At 41.8% G+C, this 23,828-nt stretch overlaps 1 protein-coding gene across 9 annotated transcripts in view; it reads left to right on the top strand.

Moving 5' to 3' along the window:
- The window catches only part of LDB2 (LIM domain binding 2), a 321,749-nt gene that overhangs the window by 258,794 nt on the left and 39,127 nt on the right, over positions 1-23,828 (top strand). For all 9 annotated transcript variants that reach the window (XM_036329432.1, XM_036329423.1, XM_036329452.1 and 6 more), the window contains exons 4-5: positions 1,067-1,189; positions 3,406-3,489. In XM_036329432.1, the coding sequence (XP_036185325.1) occupies positions 1,067-1,189; positions 3,406-3,489 (207 nt within the window). The remainder of the gene's footprint in view (positions 1-1,066; positions 1,190-3,405; positions 3,490-23,828) is intronic.

Below are 23,828 nucleotides of genomic sequence, written 5' to 3'. Positions count from 1 at the left end.
ATCCAGAGCCATCCAAGGATAGTCAAAGGGACCATGTTGAGTAGCTGACATGTGAGTGGCAAAAATATGGCATTCTCTTTCAGTACAGGAAGGTGGTATATGCTAGGAACTGCAGGTTATTATGTCAGAGTCAAGGGGATAGATATGTTCTGCTAACAGACTTCCATTGCACTCTGTAACAGGAGAGAAAAGAGATGAAATTGCTAGCAAAAAGAGGAAGGAAGGAAGGAAGGAAGGAAGGAAGGAAGGAAGGAAGGAAGGAAGGAAGGAAGGAAGGAAGGAAGGAAAGGAAGGAAGGAGAAAGAAAGAAGGAAAGAAGAAAGAAAGAGGGAAGGAAGGAAGGAAGGAAGGAAGGAAGGAAGGAAGGAAGGAAGGAAGGAAGGAAGGAAGGAAGGGAGGGAGAGAAATACTGTTATAATTAACCTAGTTATTAATAACAGGAAAGGAGCAAAGGGAAGGCCAAATATTATGGGCATGTCATTTGGGCAGTTTTGCCAGGAACCTACAGCTTTACACTCCCCGGGGAGCCATGCATTCCTTCCCAGCAGATCACTGGGGAAGGGACTGGACATGTGGGAGATAGACTACCCATTCCCAGAAAAGGTGCAGGGACTAGTAAAGACGCTTTTTGTCAGTCACACCTGGGAACAGGTCATTGGCCAAAATGGGCTTGGCCACTGCAAGCATGGGAAAATTCTGGATACATAATTCCCTGAACAAAGGAGTTCACTCTCTTGGCTCTTGGTTGACTTCTGGCTTGTGGGGCTCTCATGACCCTTCTTCCTGGCATTCACCCACACACAATGGGGTAATGGCCTGCAACTAGCCTGATGTTAAACTGGGCCCAGATGCAAGATGGAACCGAGACTCTGGACACTGGCTTTGCTTTTAGCTCTCCCAAAATCCCAATTACACTTCTTCTAGGATTGGATTAAGGGAAATGGCGCTTTGGAAACCCAGGGATGTAATTCTATGGAAATAAAAATCACTCATTCTCCAAAACAAAAACAAAAATATGGCGTTCTCAGAGTGCATAACCAATGAGTGTGTCATTTGTCACGTCCAGGTATGTACAGAAGGCAGACTGATCCTGGAGTTCACCTTCGACGATCTCATGAGAATAAAAACGTGGCACTTTACCATTAGACAGTACAGAGAGCTGGTCCCAAGAAGTATTCTCGCCATGCATGTAAGTACTTTCCTCTCTCTTCCACTCTCTTCCCTATTTCCCCTCGTTTCACTCGGGAGAAGTACAGTTTCTCTGTGAAAGAACTCCGGCAGTTTTCACACTTTACGTAATGAACTCTAAATGTTGGGTTTCTCCCTCAACCATTTTAATCCATAGGCCCTTTTTCTCCTCCTTTGTTTTGAGTGTGGTGAATTCTGAGCCTTTTTTTTCTTTTGAAACTTTATTATTTTAAACTCTTAAATTGAGGTTACCTCAATAAACAGTTTGTACTTTTCTTTAATTCAGTTCAGTCATTATCCAGTAATGCTCTGCCTGGGCTAATAAACCCGTTATTTATAATCAGGGGAAGAAATAAAACAAGAAGTAAGAAAAACAGTTTCCAGTTTTGATTAGAACCATCTGAGGAGACACGGAGCACATGGACCTCATCTCTGTGTCCACAGGAATTGGCCCTTTTTAACCAGTGTTGGAATGAGCTGGGATATTTGGGGTTCTCTTGGTTTCCACTGGACATAAATCACATCAAATTTATTGAACACCAATTAAGTGCAAGGGTGGATTTGATGCCAATCTAGAGACATGTTTTAAAGGGAAAACTTGATGGGAGCTAGTCAGGTGCAGTCCCTGAAGGAGTCAAGGCATTTACTTAATTAAGTCCCTCCTCTTTCATACGTGATACAGCAAGCATTTCCCGTGAAAAGGTTTGGGAGCAAAGTCACTTATTGAGCCTGATTTTTAAGACCCAAGATAATCAAAAGAGAATATGTTAACAGTAGCTGGCACTTGTTGGGTGTTTCCTATGCCAGGCCTTGTGATGCACGTTGTATGCGCATCATAATTAACTCCCCAAGTAACTTAGGTGAGTTATCATTCATTATTCCTGTTTTACAAGTGAGGAAACTGAGGCTCAGAGAAGTTCAATCAGTTGCCCAATGATTTTTAGACTGAAAGTGGTAAAATCAAGATTTCAACTCAGCTGGCTCTGACTCCCAAATCTGGGCTGATAAGCCAACTGTCTCCTAATTATCCCTCCAGGCCATCCCTGAAGGCTTTGGTCCTCAACTCTCCTCCTGACTGATTAACCAGGTCTCTGCCCTTGAGCTTTCTTCTGTGACCACTCCCACACTCCCACTCCCCTTCTCCACTGCTTCAGCCTCTCATGACCCAAGTTTTCTCAATTTTCAAAGCCCACTTCACATCTCCTTGAAGCAGTCTGAGTAGCCACTCTTATTATTCTCAAAATAGAGTTGGGAACCTGAGCCCTGGAGTGAGATCACATAGGTTTGTATCCCTGCTCCTGTGTGACCTTGGGCAAGTGATATGACACCTCTTTGTATCCAATCCCTCATCTATAAAATCAGTACAGTAATAGAGTCTATCTCAGAGGATTGGTTTGAGGACTAAGAGTCAATGCATCTAAAGAACATGGAACAGTGCCTGGCACATAGAAGGTCCTCTGCAAGTATGACAATTGGCTGGTAGCAGCAGCAACCACATCTTTCCCCTTATTTATTATTCTCCTATTGTCTGACTACAATGTAAGTTCCTTGATGTAGAGCACGACTACCTGATGCATCTCTATATAGAACCAGCTCTTCCTGGAACATGGGAGGTTCAATAAATACAAGCCACATAACCAGAAAGGACCTAGAGGTGTCCTGGCAGGTCTTCACATCCCTTCTCCTGAAGACACAGGGCCTCTCATAGAGCAAGTGAAGTTGTTTCTCCCCAGATGTGAAAGCACATCTGACTCCGTTTGGCTCTCCCTGACCTCAGGTCTTGCACCGTTGACCCACAAGTCTCCTTGAGCATTATATGCATGTGTCTTGAAATGTAAATTAAATTATCTCCAGCAAACTGGCCCTCTAAGGAAAACCAAGTGTCAAGATTGCATTTCTTAGCAGCTGTAGTGCAGTCTGAGATTTTCTTTTTTTAAAAATATATTTTATTGATTTTTTTTTTTTTTAACAGCGAGGAAGGGACAGGGATAGAGAGTTAGAAACATCGATGAGAGAGAAACATCGATCAGCTGCCTCCTGCACACCCCCCACTGGGGATGTGCCCACAACGGAGGTACATGGCCTTGACCGGAATCAAACCTGGGACCCTTCAGTCAGCAGGCAGACGCTCTATCCACTGAGCCAAACTGGTTGGGGCCTGAGACTTTCTTGAGACCATCTTGCAAGGATAAAATGTATGACTTTTTTCCTGTTTAGGCACAAGATCCTCAGGTCCTGGATCAGCTGTCCAAAAACATCACCAGAATGGGGCTAACAAATTTCACCCTCAACTACCTCAGGGTAAGACCAATGTGATGATTATATCTCCTGGTGAGTTGGAAAAGTCCTTTACAGGTTTATATATCACTTGAACCAAGGAGTTAGAATGCGGTATTACAGCACAATGTGTATGTGAGTGTGCGTGTGCGTGTGTGTGTGTGCGTGTGTGTGTGTGTGTGTGCGTGTATGTGTGAACAGAGGAAGGAATTTAATTAGCAAGCATCAAACCTAGCCTTTGTCAGGATTGAGCTTCCTCTGTACATTTGTATCACTCTCGGAATGAATTATTCAAAGGCAAGCAATGTTTGTCATCAGATGCTTTGGTCGTATGTCCCTTTTGGTTGTCTCAAGTTTCTAATGTGCTCTTGTGGAGCTCACGGCTTCTGCCTCTCCACCCAGGAGCCGGTCATCCTGCAGAGACTTGGTGTGCCCTCCAGAGAGAGCCCCTGAAGAAATTCCAACCAGCGCTGTAACATAGACATGCATTTCGAAGTCTTCCCAGGGAGCTTCTGTGTGACATAGTAACAGATTTTTCTGGTTTAGATATAAAGTCAGTTATTATTTTTTAAAATTAAGTGTTAGGGAAACATTCACTACCTACATAATACTTACAGCCTCCATAGTTGGTCTAACAGGGTAGCATTTACCACACCAGTTTTTAGTGGAATTGCACTTGTCACATGGGAGGCAAGGGGTTTGGTTTCCTTCATAAAGCAAACATTGTCCTCCAGAGTCAATCAGAAGGTGGTGGCCACGGTCCCCAGTCCTTTGCCTCTGAGTTGCTGAGTTCCTTTATTATCGTGTGTAGTGTTCACTTCTCCAGGGCACCCATTGCATCCTAAATCTTATGCTTTCATTTCTTTATCCTTAAGCGCTCCACAGGTTGGGGAATTTTGTTTTGTATTCACGATCATTTTTGTGTGTGTTGAAATGCTGGCATGCTTTGCCCAGACTTTCTCTTCTTTCAATTAAGAGTGATTTGGACAAATGCTTTCAAGTCATGCACTCATTGCCATGTGCCAGGTGCTTGTTAGATGCTGAAGACTCAAAGGCCATGGCCCCGGCCATCAGGAAACTCACTCCCATGAGGGTCAGGCCCATAAACAGAGAAAATTATGTACAACATGGTAAATACCATGATAGAAGTTTCCAGATGGAGTTATGGAAGTACAAAACAGAGACATCTCAGAAGAATCAGAGAAGGCCTCCTGAAGGAGATGATGCCTAAATTGAGTATAAAAGAATGAATAAAGGGAAAGCAGAGGAAAGGGCAGGGAGGGCATTTCCATCTGAAGGAAAAGAAGGAGTATGGACTCAGGGGTGGAATTCCAAGCAGTTTGATGATGCTGGGACATGAGAAGCCAAGACAGGCAGGAGAGAGTTAGTTGGGAGTCAGGTCTTAGAGCAACTGGCTGACCAGGTTACTGGGCTAGGAGCCTCTGGTTAAATATGAGGATGGCAGAGCCCTCCTCCTGGATAGAGGGAGAGGACACTCTTAGTATCAAGCCTAGATGTCCCAGAGCCAAATCCAAGCATGGCAAGAGCCAGTCAGCTTCGTGCCACCCCTCCCCCCACCCCACCTCACTTCAATACCCTAGCTCCGTGGTCAGCAAACTGCGGCTCGTCAGTCACATGCAGCTCTTGGGCCCCTTGAGTGTGGCTCTTCCTAAGCCTTAGGAGTATCCTAAATAAGTTAATAACAATGTACCTACCTATATAGTTTAAGTTTAAAAAATTTGGCTCTCAAAAGAAATTTCAATCATTGTACTGTTGATATTTGGCTCTGTTGACTAATGAGTTTGCCGACCACTGCCCTAGCTGTTCTGACAGATTCAAACCAGGTTGTTCTCAGAGGGAAACCAGAATCTGCCCAAGTGGGATGGGTCAACAGGTGAGTGCTCCCAGCCAGGTTAGCTGGGGCTATGTCCTCTCAAAGCTTCAGGCTCTGCATTCAGAACTGGCCCTCTGTGGGGAAGCTGGCGCAGTGGAGTGGGTAGCAAGGCCTGGGAAGTGGGGGTCTGTGGCGTTGTTCTCTCTGCAGGAATTCAGAGGGCTGCTCGGCACTGCTGGGCATGTCATTTTGTCAGGGATCCTGAGAGGTTAGGTTTCAACCATCTGAAGATGCCTTTCCTCAGGCAGATAAAGAAGTTCCACATGGTGTGTCCTTAGCTGACCCCACAGAGGAATCTGGGACTTTGGCGTCTATCCTAGACTTGGTCGCTAACCCTCTGGTGAAATCTTAGATTCTTGATTCTTTATTATATCTTTTAGCTGCATTTAACACAGATGAATACATGCTAAATTTTCTCTCTTCCTCCAGCTTCTCTTACTGTCATCAGTAAAATGGTGACCTTCGCCCTGGGGTCAATAAAACCCAGCTGGAGCCCAGGTCCTGCAGTTCTCTGATTCTAGCTTAGAAAGGCTGAGGAGACGATACCTGCAGAGGGGTAAGAAGGGCACCAGCCCTTCTCCTGACAATGATACAAGGAAACTATTTATGGGTAGGGCAATATACAGAAGCGTTTCAAAGACCTCCATTTAATGCAGAGCTTGCTGCCTGCTGTGCTGTGCTCGAGATACATGTCCTAACTTAACTAGTCTTCACAATGGCCCCTGTGCACTAGCACTGTCCCCGTAAGAGAGCCAGGTGCAGAGCGTGGGAGTAATTGAAGTCAGTTGCCCAGCTTTACATCAATCACCAAGTGGCAGAACCGAGACTTGAACTTGGGCAGTCTGGTCTATAATCTAGGTGCTTCATAGCAAAACTCTGCTGCCTTTCTAGTAAGAATGTAGAATGGAGATGTTGATAGGAATTGGATCATGTCTTTCTTGCCTTGATTGGAGAGTCAGCATCTACCATTGTGTCCTTAATCTATTTTGCCAAAAGTTACATCTGCACCTCGTAGGGCTTAGCATGAGGATGGAGTGAGACGATTCATGTAAAGGACGTAGCACAGAGTCTAGGGACATAAAGTGCCCAGTTAGTGTTTGTTGTCCTATTTTGTTGAGCATCTGCTATGTACCTAGCATTGTTCTTTATACTGGAACCACTAGAGCAACATGACATCTGGCTCTCTTCTCTCTTCCTGGGCACACATAACACTACTTCCCCAGCCCTTGCACCCTGGTTCCACACCTGTTTGCCTTTCTGTCCTCATTTCTTTCTTTTTTAAAAAAAGCTTTAGTGTTGAAAGTATTACATATGCTTCCCTTTTCCCCCTATTGACCCCTTCTATCCCACCCCTGCCCCCTGCCCCAAGTCTTCACTACCCTATTGTCTGTGTCCATGGGTTATGCATATATGCATACAAGTTCTTTGGTTGATCTCTTCCCAGCCTCAGTGTTCCTGGTTCTATGCTTAGCTCTTGGTAGATCCTGTATTATAATTGTCTGTCTCCTGTATTTGACTCAGAGAAGCCTGAAGACAGATCAATTACCGTATATTTGTAGAGCCTCACAAGGTCTACATCACAATAAGCACCAGTAAACAGCGCTTGAACGGATGGCTGGTGGATGGAGTTTGGTAAATGGAAGACCATATTTTGAATAAAACCAAAACAAAATGCAATAAAACTATAAATTTCTTAATGGGTAATTATTTTTGTCTATTTTCTTTGGCCAAATTTTCTTGATATTGGGATAGACAAACTGTTATATGCATTATGCTTAATGCAACTTTAAAACATCTTATCCTCTATCCCAGCAAAAGACATTTGTGTGTGTTTCCCCTTACTCTTTATTCGTGCATATGCATAGTATCTGCATAAATGTAATCAGTACATATACATTTTTTAATATTATTTGATAAATACTTTTGCATGCTTCTACATAGCCATCCTATTAACCATTTGTAATAGCTGCAAAACATTCTGGTGTGGTGCTGGGACTGTGTTTACTTAATCTTTCCTCTAAATGTTGAGCACTGAAGCAATGTTCAGCTTGCTGCTGCCATTAATCCCATTCCTCTAAGCACCTTTGCCATGTCCTGCTCCAGGTGGTATTATCTGCAAGCAGAAGACTGAGCTGTGAGGCCAGGTGTTAAAGAAAATAAGGTCCTGTAGATTCAGAGAAATGTGGGCTCAAACCCAAACCCCCCTACAGCCTATAGGGGCCTTGAGTGAGTTTTTTCCTTTCTCTCAACGCCCCTTTACTTATCTGAAAATTGGGAAAATTAATGTTCCACAGGTTGGCACAATTTATAAGACCAGAGGAGTTAAAATTTATAAGAACCTGGCATGCAGAAGGAGCTTACTAAATATTAGTCCCCTCCTGTGCTATCTGAGAGCAGATCAACTCTCACTTCGGCAACTTCTTATGTAATTTTGATCAATTGCCTTAATTTCTTGGGGCCCCAGTTTTCTCCTGTGTAAATGATTATGCACATTGTGAATTGTGGTAAGTGCATCACTAGCCTAGGTTAGAGTGATAATGTATGTGAGGAGCACGTTTAAGCCTAAATTACAACACCAGGAAGACAAGTCAGTCTCATCTCATTTGTCATCTCCTATGCCTTGGTCATGGCCTTGAATTCTTCACTGAGATTCTGAAGTCATATGATAGATCAGAAAAAAAGAGAAGTCAATGATTAATGATATCTGCCAAGGAGGGTAACAGCGATGAGTCTGGGACATGTGCATATATTTGGCATCCTTTCCCAATATAGTTATTTCAAATGTAGAATCATGATCACTGAGTGTTTTCAATATTACCTATAAGCTTTCTGTTGTTATTGTTAAGTCTAATTCTTCAAATAAGCAGTATCATCTATTGGGCTTGAAAGCATTTAGTTTTCCCAATAATGTTTTTTGATCCTGTGCCTTTAATTTCCCAAGTGAGGGAAGAATTTTGTTGTTGTTATTGTTATACTTAAAGAACATTGGACCCTGCATGTAGCTTTCACTGATAGCAAAAAAGTAGAGTCTGGTGCCTTGAAGAACTGGGCAATTAGCTTTGGAAAATGCTTCCTACCCAACAGAATGACATAAAGTGGCCTCTAGGAGAATGAGCATGGCTGGAGTCAGCATTTGGAACCCTGTCGAGATATGTTTGTTTTTTATTTTTGTAAGGTTTTGACTCCCAGCCAGGATATTTTCCTTGGTCTTAAGAATAAGCAGGGATTATAATGCAAACCCTTTTCCCACCTAAATATTAAGCCTGAGAAGGAAACAGGAATCCCTGTTCAGAGATTGAGATGAACCGTGGTTATTAGGCATAAGAACAGGCTAGGATATGAGCAGACCATCCACCATTCACACATTCAGACAGATCAGTAACAAACCCTAGTTAAGCAATGCAGTTTGGGTGGGGAGGGTGGCAGGAACCATACCAGCAAATCCCCTGTGCCTGCATGTTAGAGACCCTCAAGGTATCATGCATGGTTCACTGAGGGTTTGCAAACTGTTGGTTACTAGTCTGGTATGAGTCCAGGAATTGAGAGCAAGAACTTTAAAACTATACTACAATTTGCCATTGCCAGGACACCCAAGTTCATCCAAGTCATCCAGTGGACTCATCCTACTGATGAAACTGAAGAACATGTCAAGCGTTCTCAAACTCACATGTGAAAGGCCACTAGTCAAGGGCTGGAGAAGCACATGTCACAGGGAGAGTGATGAGCCATGGCATAGGGCACTATGACATGAATCTCATTCAGAGATAAGCTCCAGTCTGTGCAAAGACCATGAGGATCATAATTAGCATCATAATACCACTAGGTATTGAAGAAATTCTATATGTTCACAATGAAATGATGAGATCGGTATTATCATGCCCATTTGACAGATACAAATCTGTCTGTGCCTAAGGTCACAAAGCTAGTCTGGGCCACCAATGCTTCCTTAAGTGAAGCTCAGGTTTGGCTGGTTCCCAAGGCTGCTCCACACTCCATGGTTGGTGAGAGCTGGTTGCCTGGTGTGGACCCAAGCAGGAGAGAGGGCGATTCAAAGGTGAGGCATTTAGACTCTGAAACAACCTCATTCTGACTCTACCCCTCCGCCTCCTCCTCAAAGAAAGGCTTCATCCCAGCAGAGGCAGAGAAAGGCCTTCCAAGCCACGTGAACGCTCCACACATGGAAGGATTGAGACTTGGAACACCCGAAGGGCACTTTTAATTGCATTTGAAGATGGAAAAGTAGTACATATGACAACGTGATAAGGGAAGTAAAGCAGTTAACTCTTAACGAAGTGAAATGACCGTAACATACAGTCATACCAGCATCTAGAAAACAGTGGTTTCGTGGTTTCTAAAAGTCAAGCCAGGGGGAATGGCTATCAGAACATTAAAAGAAATTATATATATAAATAAGCAAAAACAGTATTTTAACAGAGCAGTTCTAACTGAAAACAATATCACAGCCACAGATGCTTCTACAATTCTTAGCCTTAAAAACTACAAATGGGGCCTGGATTAAAGAAAGTAATTTCCCAGTCTCTGACACAGAGAAAGAGAAAGAAATTGTTACTTAACAAGACACTGAAATTCAAGGAAGATGGGTAGGTGGACAATTGGCAGTCTGAGGGGTAACAAAGCTGAGCGATTGCAAAGTTAAGTACAAGATGGAGCCCAGAGTTCATCCTCCTGCGAAATAGCCTTTCTAATAGTCTAGAATGGTAAAATTAATTAATTAATTACTTAATTAAAAATTGTATCAGGGAAATGCATAAGGGGGCAAGGAGAGAGTGTTCAGATTTAATTTCGTTTTAGATCATAGGCAGGGATGTATCCTGAAATAGGATACATTCTCCTTCATCTTCATCATCTTCTTCTTCTTCTTCAACTCTATTACTAAAATATTCCTGCCAGGTTTTTGCATGGCTGGTCACTATTATTCAGGTCTCAAGATACATAGCCTCCTGCAAGAGGTCTTTCCCAGTCAGCCTATGTCAAGTGACCTCACCAAATCCCTGTCATTTCCGTCATACCTCATTACCTGTCTTATTTTCCGTGTAGCATTTTCATCAGTTGAATTCTCTTGCATAATTGTACTTTACCCTTCTACTTCCCTGCTTCTTATGCCGATCACTGGAGTGTAGCTGTTTTGAAAGCAGGAATCTTGCATCTTCTTCCCTATACGCAGTGAATAAAGAGTCAATCATTTTGAGGCTACTCAACCTGAGATGTGCTCTTTGAGGAGTGGAAAGTTTTAAAGAGCAAACCATTTGTAAAACCCCAAATTCAAGTGTTGCCTGGAACACTTGAGTGGACTTATATGACGGCTGTTAACCATCCTTGACATCACAGACTGAACACCTGTAGCACTTCCCTCTAAGGATGTAATGTTCTTTACAATTCATAAACAACCTGTCGTGAGCATAGATGAGGGATGTCATTAACTTTATTTGATCAATGTTCCTCATCGGTAAAACAACTGAAATTAATAATGACTTCTAAAGACTTCTATTTAATCATTCTAAAAAAAAAAAAAGGAATACAAAATAGAAATATTGACAAATGCCACAAATAAAATGCTAATAAATCCCAGGCCAGAAATGAGGAAACTGAAACCAAGAGATTCCATAGCTGGATGGAGATTGACCCAAGACTGCCTACCTATTAGTAGCAGAGCATGGGTTCTAGTTTCCTTTTTGTCTTGGTGTCATTTGTAGGACTCATTCATATCCATTCAATTCACAAACAAATACTGAGCACCTCCTGTATACCCGGTCTGCTCTGGTCTCTAACTAGGAGATTCCCTAATTGATAGTAAATATTTCTGGGCTCATGAGAATTTCACACATATTGCTTCTGATCTTAAAAGTTTTCCAATGCAAATCATAGCGTAAGACTGGAAATCTCCCCACGCAGACAGCTAATTTGTCCCTCTTCTCTTCTTGCCTATTTTCCAAGCTTTGTGAAATAAAGTAGGGGTGGAGTGTTACCCTTCCAGTTCATAGTGTCAAAGACCATCATGGAAATCTTGCTCTAGAGATCGTAACATTTTACCAGTGGTTTTTTGATGGACCTTTAGGTTGTTTCTAATATTTTTCTACTATTATCAATGATATGTAAATATGTTTTCACATTTGATTTTGCACAGGAGCAGTTAAAAAGCTAAATTTGTAGGAGACAATCCTGGAAATGAAATTGTCAGGTAGAAAGATATGTACATGATTTTAGTAAATATTATCAAGCTGCTCAATATAGAGGTTGTACCAAGTTTTGGTTTCCCCAGCAACATATAAAATGATTATTTTCCACAGTTTTCAACAACTGAAGGTTATCAAATGTTTCTATTTTCCAGTATTATAGGTGAAAAATAGTATCTTATTTTTATTGTAATATGCATTTCTCTTTCTCTCTGGCTTATAAGAAAGGACAGGGCAGAGGTCATGGTCTTTTTGCTTTAAGAATATAGTAATTCTTTACCAAGGTAGGTGCCACGGTTTAGTGAAGGAGACCTTCTGGATTCAAGGAAGGGAAAATGTAGCATAGTGGTTAGAAGTATGGGCTCTGATTTAGGCAAACTAGGTTTGGAACCTGACTTGGTTACTTACTAGCTGCAGAACCTTGAACAAGTGACTTTTTGTTTGTTTTTTTAGTTTCCTCTTTGGTGGTCCTGCTAAGTTTTATCATTTGCAAATAATGATGATTGACCAAGTCTTTTCCAATTTTATGTTTTATTCTTTTTTTTGGCTAATTATATTGACTAGAACTATCAGAAAAGTGTTAAATAATAGTGAGGATAATTAATATCCTTATCTTGTGCCTGACTTTAATGGGAATGCTTCCAGATTTTTCATTAAGAGGATGATGGCTTATGATATTCTCATGTTAAGGTAATATCAATCTATTCTTATTTTATTAAGAGCTATTTAAAGTAAAAAAATCAATATTAAATTTTATCCAATGTACTTCTGGTGTCTAAGAGATGGTATTATTTTTCATTTCTTATTATTATGGTCAAGCATATTAATAAGAATAATTGATGCTTATTTGGTACAATTGATATTCAAGTGATTTGCAGTAATTTCTGTGATATGCAGTAGTTTAAGTTCTTTACATACATCAACTCATGTAGACCTTGCCCAATCTAGAACTCGTATTAGTATTTTCACTCCAAACTTAAGGAAACTCACATTCATAGAGTTAAGTAACTTGAACAAGATCAGCCAGTAAGTAAGTGGCAGAGCTGAGATCGGACGCAGGGCAAGTCCTTGAATACAACACTGGGCAGTTTCATCTGGATAGATTTCTTGATAACCAACCATCACTTCATTTCTGGACAAATCCCAATAGTTTGGTAGGTATCTTGAAATTCTCTTTTTATGATATCTTTGTCAGTGTGTATCTTATTAGTATCCTGGCCTCATGAACATTTTGAAAACATTTCTTTTTTTTTCCTTTGGTCAGAATAATTTGAACAGCACTGAATTATTTGCCTTTTAAATGTGTTGAGTTTTTTGTAGAATTCCCTTATGAAACTACCTGTATTAAGTTCCCTTGAAACCATGTGGGCCTGATCGGATTGTGTGTGTATGTGTGGAAAGAAGCTTCCTGATACATTTTCTTTATTCATTTTAGGTAAATGGTATATTTAAATGGCCCTGTATTAAAAAAAAAACACATTCTTTTAGTTTTATTGAACTATAGTTGACATATAGTACTATGTAAGTTTAAGGTGTACAGCATAATGATTTGACTTACATGTATACTGGTATGATTACCTCAATAAGTTCAGTTAACATCCATCATCTCATACAGATACAAAATCAAGAAAATATTTCTTTTCCTTATAATGAGAACTCTTAACACCTTTCACATACAGGGGTGGGCAAAAGTAGGTTTAAAGTTATAATACAAATAAATAATACAATAATTAATAAATAATGATACAGGAATAAACTCTTTCATGTTAAAAAAAATAAAATAAAATAAAATAAAAATAAAAATTATCAGCCCTAACCGGTTTAGCTCAGTGGATAGAGTGTCAGCCTGTGGACTCAAGGGTCCCAGGTTCAATTCCGGTCAAGGGCATGAACCTTGGTTGCGGGCACATCCCCAGTAGGGAGTGTGCAGGAGGCAGCTGGTCGATGTTTCTCTCTCATTGATGTTTCTAACTCTCTATCCCTCTCCCTTCCTCTCTGTAAAAAAATCAATAAAATATATTAAAAAAATGAAAATAAACTCTTTCATGTTCTCACAATTCTAAACCTACTTTTGCCCACCCCTGTGTATCATCCAGCAGTGTCAATTACAGTCATCATGTTGTACATTACATTTCTAGTACATATTTATCTTATAACTGGAAGTTTATATATTTTTTTAGTTTGTATTTTTTGATCACCTTTATTTAGTTCCCCCCACTCTTCACCCCCACCTCTGGTAACCAGAAATCTATTCTCTTTTTCTATGAGTTTGGTGTGTTGTTTTTTTCCTTATATTCCACACATAAATGAGATCACACAGTATTTATCTTTTTCTGTTTGACTTATTTTACTTAGCACAATGCCCTCAAGGTCCACAAATGGCAAAATTTTCTCCTTTTTTATGGCTATTTATTAATAAATAATATATTCTAAGTAAATATTTTTATTTACTAATAAATATATGAATATTTATTCATATTACCCATTTATCCATACACAGACACTTAGGTTGTTTCCATGTCTTATGCTATTGTAAGTAATGGGGGTGCAGATATTTCTTTCATATAGTGTTTATGTTTCCTTTGGATATATTCATATGGTAGTTCTATTTTTAATTTTTTGAAGAAGCCCCATACTGTTTTCCATTGTGACTGTAACAGTACATCTCCACCAACAGTACACAAGGGTTTCCTTTTCTGAATATCTGGCAATTAAAGCCTTGAGGATCATTATTAAGGATGAAGACCAAGAAGGAAGGAGAAAGATGGAGGAGAAGAGAGCCTGGGCCCACCCATGGCTGGGAGTTAATTCTTGGGCAATCCCATCATTTGTTCTATTTTGCTGTCCACTGGGACTCCTTGTCAGGGTTTCTGTGGATCCTAAGGGGAACAATCTGGAAATTCTCCAAAATAACTGCTCTGGCTTGGGGACTTCAGGGACTCTATGGGTGTCTCTCCTTGAGGGGCCATTTGGCGTCCAAGGTCAGATCTAAAATGATGTGACTGCCTCTTCTCTTTCTGTTTTGCTATTTTAGAATCTCTGAGAGGCTGTTTTTAAATGTTTTTAATAACACTGTGTTTCATAATTTGGAACATGTACCCAAAGAGCCTCTTGAAACGTGACATATAGGTTTTAAATACAAAAACGTTCTAATGTTCAGAGGCACATACACAAGCCAGTGCCTGGAATCCTGAGGGAGATTTGTCTGCTTATGAAAATTCTGCAAATTCCTAATGGAAGGGAAGTATTTGCACACTTTTAATATGACTCTCTGGAATAATCTCTGGATATGATAATATTAGCACATAGACTTACTTTTTTAAAAAAAGCTATTCAATAAAGACTAGCTTAGGTTTTCTGTACCCAGAGTTTCCCAGAAACCTCTAGAATCTTCCTTTCCCCAAATTCAAGTCTAAGTAATGTTCTTATGTTATTTCTCCCTTCTTTAAAATGTTTGGTAGGCTCATGTTATTAAGTTTAACTATAAATTGGTAAGGAGACCCCCTCATTTAAATAAAAGTTATAACTTTGTTTTCTATAACGATATTTGCATGTAGTTGATTCAACTTTTAACTACATATGTTCACTGAGGTTTTCTCTTATTAGAGGTCTTTCACCCATCTGAAAGCCATTATTTCCTTATTAATTTCCCAGGGGCTTTAGGCAATTTCTAGCTCTGGCAATGACTGTGTGAATAAAAGTCTTTATTGTCCATGGTTTTATGATGGAGAAAAATACTTTCGATATACTTAAAACGCTGACTATTATTAGATGAAGTCAACGGAATAGTCATTAGCTTTGATGATACACAAAATCTCTTATTGAGTGCACACTATGTTCCAAAGCCTGGGGATTATAAAAATGAAGATGTGCTGTTTGCTCTCACCAAGCTTAGCAGTATATTCTGAGCACTTACTATGTGCTGGCTGTTCACTCATTCTGATACCTACAATGTGCCAGGCACAGTGCTAGGCCCTAAAACATAAGGATGAGCAGAAACAGTTACAATGCTGCTCATATGGTTATGAGTGGAGAGGCCTTTACCAGATAATCATACACAAATATGTGTATAATTTCTAACTAGCTAAATCCCACCTTGGAAAGAAACATAATTTTATGAGTACAATAAATGAAACTCACCAGTCCATGAAAAACATCAGAAGGCATCCCTGAGAAGATGATGCTTGAGCCAAGTTTTAAAAATAAGTTGGTTTTAATTAGGGTGGAGCAGCCCAAGCACATGTAGACTCAGAGCTCAATCCTGACAAAGGCTCCATGGCAGGAAGAGAAAGAAGGCCAATGGCTGAAGAATGGAGTGAGATAGAGAGCTCTGTGAGACTAGATTTAGGCAGGGAGGATAGGGAGAGGGTAGTGGTTTCTGGCAGATGACACAGAGCCTCTAAGCCATGTTTTAGACACACTTCTTGATAAAGGAGGAGACCATAATCTACGCAATTGATTATGAATCAAAGTGTTGTAACAAAACCATGTACCAACTGGTCTGTGAACTCAAAGGGAAAACTGTCCTGCTGGAGAATCAAAGAAAGCTTTCTTGGTAGAGGAACATTTAAGCAGGTGTTTAAAAATAAACAGAACTTGAGAGTCACAAAAGAAGAGAATTGCTCTTTCAGACAGAGGGAACAGAATGTGCAAAGACCTGGTGCTGTGGTCTGAACAAATTCATACATTGAAATCCTAACCCCCAATGGTGATTTATTAGTAGGTGGGGCCTTTAGGAGGTACTTACATCATGAGGGTGGAGCTGTCAGGAATGAGATTAGTGCCTTAAACCGCCTCCCCCACCCCCAGCCCCCAGGTAGTCCCCAGCCCCTTCTATCATGTAAGGACATAGCAAGAAATCAGCAGTATGCAATTCAGAAGAGGGCCCTCAACAGAGCCAGCTGGCACCCTGACCTTGGATTTCCAGCCTCCAGAACCATATGCAATCAATTTCTGCTGTTTATAAGACAACCCAGTCCATGGTATTTCATTACAGCAATCTGCATGGACTAAGACACCAGGAAACATAAAGTAACATGGTGTATTCAGACGGTATAAAATCTTAGGTGTAGTTAGACTGTATGTAATGTGAGTATGTGAGTGTGTGTGTTTGCACATGAATGCACATGTACACATGTGCAGAGGGATCTGGGTAGAAAATCTTTAAAAATGTAGAAATTCAGGTTGGAGTATTGGCAAGGTAGCTCCATCTGCCATGCTAAGGAATTAGGACTGGCCCATGATCACTGAGCTATTTTCATAGTGAAGAACCTCAACCTCTTATAAACTAATATTTGTGAATTTAAAACAATATTTCTTTTTTTTACAGTAATTTTTAAAATTTTATTTTTCAATTACTATTTACATTCAATGTTGTTTTGCATTAGTTTCAGGTGTACAGCACAGTGGTTAGGCCAGTGGTTCTCAACCTGTGGGTCGCCAACCTGTGGGTCGCGACCCCTTTGGGGGGGTCAAACGATCTTTTCACAGGGGTCACCTAAGACCATCAGAAAACATATATATAATTACATATTGTTTTTGTGATTAATCACTATGCTTTAATTATGTTCAATTTCTAACAATGAAAATACATCCTGCATATCAGATATTTACATTACGATTCATAACAGTAGCAAAATTACAGTTATAAAGTAGCAACAAAAATAATTTTATGGTTAGGGTTCACCACAACATGAGGAACTGTATTAAAGGGTTGAGGCATTAGCAAGGTTGAGAACCACTGGGTTAGGCAGACATATACTTTCCAAAGTGTTCTGATACTTCCAGTACCTATCTGGCACTATACATAGTTATTACAATACTAGAGGCCCAGTGCACAAAAATTTGTGCACTCGGGGGGAAGAGAGGGTCCCTCAGCCCTGCCTGTGCCCTCTCGCAGTCTGGGACCCCTCGGAGATAACGACCTGCTGGCTTAGGCCTGCTCCCGGGTGGCAGAGGGCAGGCCCAATCCCTAGGTGCAGCCCCTGGTCGGGCTCAGAGCAGGGCCGATTGGGGAGTTGGGGCGCCTCCCCCTGTCATGCACAGAGCAGGGCTGATTGGGAGGTTGCAATGCCACCCTCAGTCACGCTCAGGGTAGGGCCGATTGGGGGGGTGGGGCACCGCCCCCTGTCACACTCAAGGCAGGGTCCATGGGGAGGTTGTGGTGCCACCCCCGTCACACACAGAGCAGGGCCCATCAGGGGGTTGGGGAGCTCCCCCCTGTCACTCACAGAGTAGGCCGATAGGGGAGTTGGCGCACCACCCCCTGTCACACACAGAGCAGGGCCGATCAGGGGGTTGGGGCGCCGCCACTCTCACTCTCAGGGCAGGGCCGATGGGGAGGTTATGGCTCTACCCCGTCACACACAGAGCAGGGCCCGTGGGGTGAGGGGGTTGGGGCGCCGCATCCTGTCACACACAGAGCCGCAGGGCGATCAGGGGGTTTGGGCGCTGCCCCCTGTCACACTGATCTCAGTGCCGGGAGGCCTCGCTGCTCCGCTGATCCCAGTGCTGGGAGGCATATTACCCTTTAACTATATAGAATAGAGGCCTGGTGCATGGGTGGGGGCTGGCTGGTTTGCCCTGAAGGGTGTCCTGGATCAGGGTGGGGGTCCCCACTGGGGTGCCTGGCCAGCCTGGATGAGGGGATGATGGCTGTTTGCAGCTGGTCACACACCCTTCAGGGTGGGGGTCCCCACTGGGGTGCCTGGCCAGTCTGGGTGAGGGGCTGAGGGCTGTTTTCAGGCTGACTGAAGCTCCCAACTGCTTCTTTTTTTCTTTTTTCTTTTTTATTCTGGGCCAGCTTTAGCTCTGAGGCTCCAGCTCTTAGGCCTCCGCTCCTGAAAGCAGGTATCTGGTTTGTTTCGGTTCTATAATCGAAACTCTGTATCAACTCCAGCTCTGAGATCCCAGCCAACTGAAAGCTGGTTTCTGGAGTTTTGTTTAGCGTCTATATTTGTTACAATGTTTGAAACTGCAGGCTCAGAGGCCGGCAAGGCAGGCAGGGAACGTTGGAGTCCTCCGTCACTGAAGCAAGCAAGCCTCATGTTAGTTTCAAGCTGCCTGGCTGCCGGCTGCCATCTTGGCTGGCAGTTAATTTGCATATCTCGCTGATTAGCCAATGGGAAGGGTAGCGGTCGTACCCCAATTACCATGTTTCTCTTTTATTAGATAGGATTATTGACTATATTTCCTGTGCTGTATTTTACAACCCCATGACTATTTTGTAAATGCTAATCTGTATTTCTCAATTCCTTCACCTTTTCACCCAGTTCCCCAGCCACTCCCCCGACACTGGCAACCATCAGTCTATTCTCTATATCTATGAGTCTGTTTCAATTTTGTTTGTTCATTTATTTTAGAACAGCACTTCTCTTAACTCCAGTGAATATTATAATCAGTGGAGGAAGGTCTGTTAAAACTCCTGATCCTTAGACTATCCCCAACCAACTGATCAGAATCTCTGTGGTGCACCCAGACATTGGTACATTGTCGGGCTCCCAGGTCCTTCCAATGTGTAGTCACACTGAAGAGCTAGTGGTCTAGAGAGACTCCTTCGCAAAGATTGGAGGCCAGAAAGGAGGTCAGGAGGCTTCCATAGTGGAGGTGGGTGAGGCCTTGAAGAAGGCAGCACCCAAGGGGAATGGAAAGGAGGAGTGGCTTTCAGAGACATTCAGGCCATTGAATGACAATAATAACAACAACAGCAACACACATCTAATTGGATGTGACAGGAGGGTGAAAGACATGGAGGACTGAATCCCAGTTTCTATGATGGTGCCATAATCCAGTCAGGGTGGTGGCTTGGAGCCTGAGGGTATGGTTAAGAGTCTCTACTAGGGAAGCGGAAGGGGCGGGGAAGGGGGTGGGGGGGTGACCTTGGGCAAATCATGTAAACTCTCAGGCCTCAGCTTGCTTAGGTATAAAATGGGAATAATGCAGGCATACCTCATTTTCTTGTGCTCTGCTTTATTGTGCTTTGAGCATATTGAGTTTGGTTTCTTTTTGTGATTGTTTGTTTGTTTGTTTTTTCATGAATTAAAGGTTTGTGGCAACCCTGTGTTGATCAAGTCTATCAGCACCATTTTTCCAATAGGCTCAGATGATGGCTAGCATTTTATAATAATAAAGCATTTTTAATTAAGGTATGTGCATTGGTTTTTAAGACAAAATGCTATTGCATACTTAACAGACTATAGTATAATAGAAACATAACTTTTATAGTGCTGGGAAACCAAAAATGTTGTATGTCTCGCTTTATTTCAATAGTCTAGAATTGAATCCATGATATCTCCAAAGTTGCCTATATCAGTACCTAGATTGTCTTGAGAACTAAATGTGCTAATTCACACAAAGGACTTAGAACAGAGCCTGACAGATACTCATTATAAATGTCGATTCTTTACTGTTAAAAGCAGCTGAGGCAGGATCAGCACAGGGCACTTTTCAAGAACGAACTTTAACCTAAGGCAATTGTTAGAAAGGAAATCTTTCTACACCCTCAGGTTTGGGAGCTGTGCAGTCTGTGTCAATGTTAAAAAATAAAACACCTCTCTGTGCCTCCGTTTCCTCATCTGTAAATTAGATATAATAAAAACACCATGTTGTGGAATATAGTGAACAACATAAACTGATGACCAAAAACAGATCCAGAGACAGAGAAGCATTGATCAGACCACAAAATCTCAGAGGGAAGGTAGGGGAGGGTGGGGGTAAGGGGAGAGATCAACCAAAGGACTTATATGCATGCATATAAGCCTAACCAATGGACACAGACACCAGGGAGGTGAGGGCATGAGTGTGTGTGTGTGGGGGGGGGGGGGGGGGGACAATGGAGGATAAGGACACATATGTAATCTTAATCAACAAAGAAAACAAAATGGATTAATGCTTGACATACAAATGTAAATAGCTTATTATAAGTTTCAAATACAATTATAATCTAAATAATTAAAATTAATCAAATTATATTAATATATAATTAAACATGCCAATTAAAAACTAATAAATCCTATACAAATATTAAAAAACACACCATGTTTTCAGGTTACTGGGGATATTAAATCTGCCCCCTCCCCCCCGAAATCCCTCTTTGCCTCCCTAGTGCCTATAAAAGACTTGTTCCTGCTTTGACATGGTTCTCCAGAATGTGTAGAGACTCAGCATGGTGTTTCTCTATGTGAAGGTGTGAGAGTGATTGATATTCTGGGGACTGACCCCACTCCTCGGAGTCTTTTATTTGTGAAATAACCACATTATAGTTGAATAAGAAGACCTCTCCTCAACCCTGTTTTACTATTCCCATTCCTCACCATGCAGAATTTGATATCTACCATTACTGGCATGATTTGATACTTTTTTATATACTAGAGGCCTGGTGCATGAAATTTCTGTACTCGAGGGGGGGTCCCTCACCCCAGCCTGCACACTCTCGCAGTTTGGGAGTCCTTGGGGGTTGTCTGACTGACAGTTTAGGCCCGCTCCCCAGGGAATATCAGTCAGATATTCTTAGTGCTGCTGTGGTGGTGGGAGAGGCTCCTGCCACCACCATTGTGCTCACCAGTCATGAGCCTGGCTTCTGGCTGAGCAGTGCTCCCCCTGTGGGAGCACATTGACCACCAGGGGGCAGCTCCTGCTTTGAGCATCTACCCCCTGGAGGTCAGTGCCGGTCATAGCAACCAGTCCTTTCACCGTTCGGTCAATTTGCATATTAGCTTTTTATTATATAGGATGTTCACATCCAGAAATAATACATGACTTTACTTTCTGTTTTTGAACTTCATATAGATGGTATACCCAGCTTTTTGCAACATTTTTCTCAGCAATATGATTATGAAATTTATTTATGCAAATGCATGGATATGTCATTTACTAATTTTAACTGCTGTAAGGAGTTGCGTTCTAAGAAGCGGCTACAATTTATACATCTGTTTTGCTATTGATGAACATTTGAGGTAGTTTCCAATTCTACTGTTATTACAAACTGCTACTACGAATATTGTTGCATATGTTTCATTGTTTATGCGCACACAATTCTTCAAGGGCATTTCCCCAGGAGTAGAATTGTTAGAAAATGCCATGTGCATCTGAAGCTGTATTTTTTCAAAAGGGCTATTTCAATTTACTCTCCGACCAAGTGCCTGGGAATTCCCATCAGTCCCTCCTTGGCAACAGTTGGCATTGGGATTTTCACCAATCTTACTAATATGAAATGGTTTTTCATTGTTGACTTCATTCTCTCTTCCTACTACAGTGGTTCCTTTTCGTCTAGTACACCAATAGTGTTTATCAGTGTACAAAAAGAAAATCTCTTGGAAATACACAACCATGCCTAACTTTCATACGGGAAATGGACCCTCCATTTGCACCTGAGAGCTCATTCACTCTTTCATTCAACAAACATTACCAGTCTGGCTGAGAACACAAAGATGAATAAGACATACTCCTTGCTACACAGTCTTGAGGAGAAAGCAGATATGCAAAACAAATAAGAAGGGATGATTAACTGATTGATCATTTATTATGAGTAGAGAAGGAACTTGCAAAAGAGGGAGATATTGATTCTGTCAGAGGCCCAAGCAGGCTTCCTTCAGAAAATGATATCCCAGCAGAACTCAAGATAAATAGGGTCAAATGATATTCCAGCAGAACTCAAGATAAATAGGGTCAAAATACTGAAGTAAGTATTATGCTCCCATCTGACAGATAAAGAAAGTGAGGTCTAGAGAGTTATCACAAATGTGGGTAAGTACATGGGGAAGGAAGAAACTGAAGTTAGACCTGTGGGTCTAACATCAGTATACACCCAAGGACACAACATGTTTGAGAAATCCCAAAGTCTCAATTGGCACCAAAGCCCTGTGGATGCAGATTGGTTAAGCACTGAAAAGTGTAAAAAGCATGACTCACTCACACAAGATGACTCACCCAGATATCTGGTTTGACTTATGCATCATTTGAATTTTCAGTTGGCTTCAGCCCTTCTGACATTAGTTTTTTTGCTGCCCATCAGCAAAATATTTTGTGATTGCTACAGAGAGGGACTGCTATGTCAGCGAGTCTGCTGCATGCCAACTTCAGATCTGAGCTTAATCACCCTGGGCCCCGAGGGAGTAACGTTTCTAATCATTCCCTGGGGCAGGTCATAAAGGACACTGCAGACCACTAAGGACCACTAAGAGAACCTGGGCTTCTGGCTGGGGGTGATGTTGAAGGTCTTCGACAGAGGAGTGCTGTGGTCCGCCTTAGTTTAAGCAGGAAGACTAGATGCTGGTTGAGAAGGGTCAGCAGGTGGACAAGGGTGGAAACAGGGAGAGCAGTCAGGAAGATGTTGCAAAAATCCAGACAAAAGATGATGGGGTTGGGCCAGGGTGCTAGCAGTGGAGATGGGCCTCTGGTTCTATTTTAAAGGGTAAACCTACGGTTTTCCCTGATAGATGCATGTGAGCCTTACAGGAAAGAGGGGAGTCCCTTCCTGTCTCCATATTCTTTCCTCAGAAAACTGCCCAAAGGACCAGTGGAGGTAGTCTTGTTAGGAGCAGACACCTGATACAGTTACAGGTCTCTCCTGTGGAGACGCCTACTTTGCCTTTGCCATCGATTGGTCATTAACACTGAACCATGGAGCTCCCTAACATGCACTGGGTATTTAGAAAAAACTTTAAAAATAAAAAGCTTTGAAAAATACTGAGCTCAAAAGATGCTCTTAGAAATTGTTTTCTCATTGGCTCTGTGATATGCAGAAAAAGCCATACTAAGAGAATGGTATACATATGTTAATTCCTGCATCAGTCCTGGATCACAATGAATGAAGTTGGTTCCAGGACTCATGAAGGCCTGAGACGCTGGTACCTCCTCATTGCATAGGATGCTGTGCTTCTGTCTTCTTCATATGCTTCCAGGCATAGGTGTTTGGGTCTTTCTCTATGTCCTTAATCTTCTGGAAGTCCTACTCCTTGCCCTTAAATCTTGGTAGCATCACAGCACTGCCCCTGGCCTGCTTTTCTGTGCTCCTTGTGAAGTATACTTCGCATATAATCAGTAGAATGTAGGATGTTGTGCTTTGCAGGAATCTAAATAGTGAGTGACTAGGGCGGTTCCCTACTGGTTTTCAGCTAATTGGTAAAACAGAGGATTTTAGGGCTATAATTTGGAAGCTGAGATCCTTTTTCAGGCCTACTCTGACATCCACTCTCTGGGGGAATGAGGAAGCTACTAAACAAATGATTATTTATTTCACAAACTTCCCTGCATCTCCATTATATACAGGCAGCATT

The sequence above is a fragment of the Myotis myotis genome, unplaced genomic scaffold (assembly GCF_014108235.1).
Source record: "Myotis myotis isolate mMyoMyo1 unplaced genomic scaffold, mMyoMyo1.p scaffold_m19_p_1, whole genome shotgun sequence".
NCBI classification, from domain to species: domain Eukaryota; kingdom Metazoa; phylum Chordata; class Mammalia; order Chiroptera; family Vespertilionidae; genus Myotis; species Myotis myotis.
Note: the sequence above shows the minus strand (reverse complement) of the source record. Positions and strands in the feature narration are given on the sequence as shown.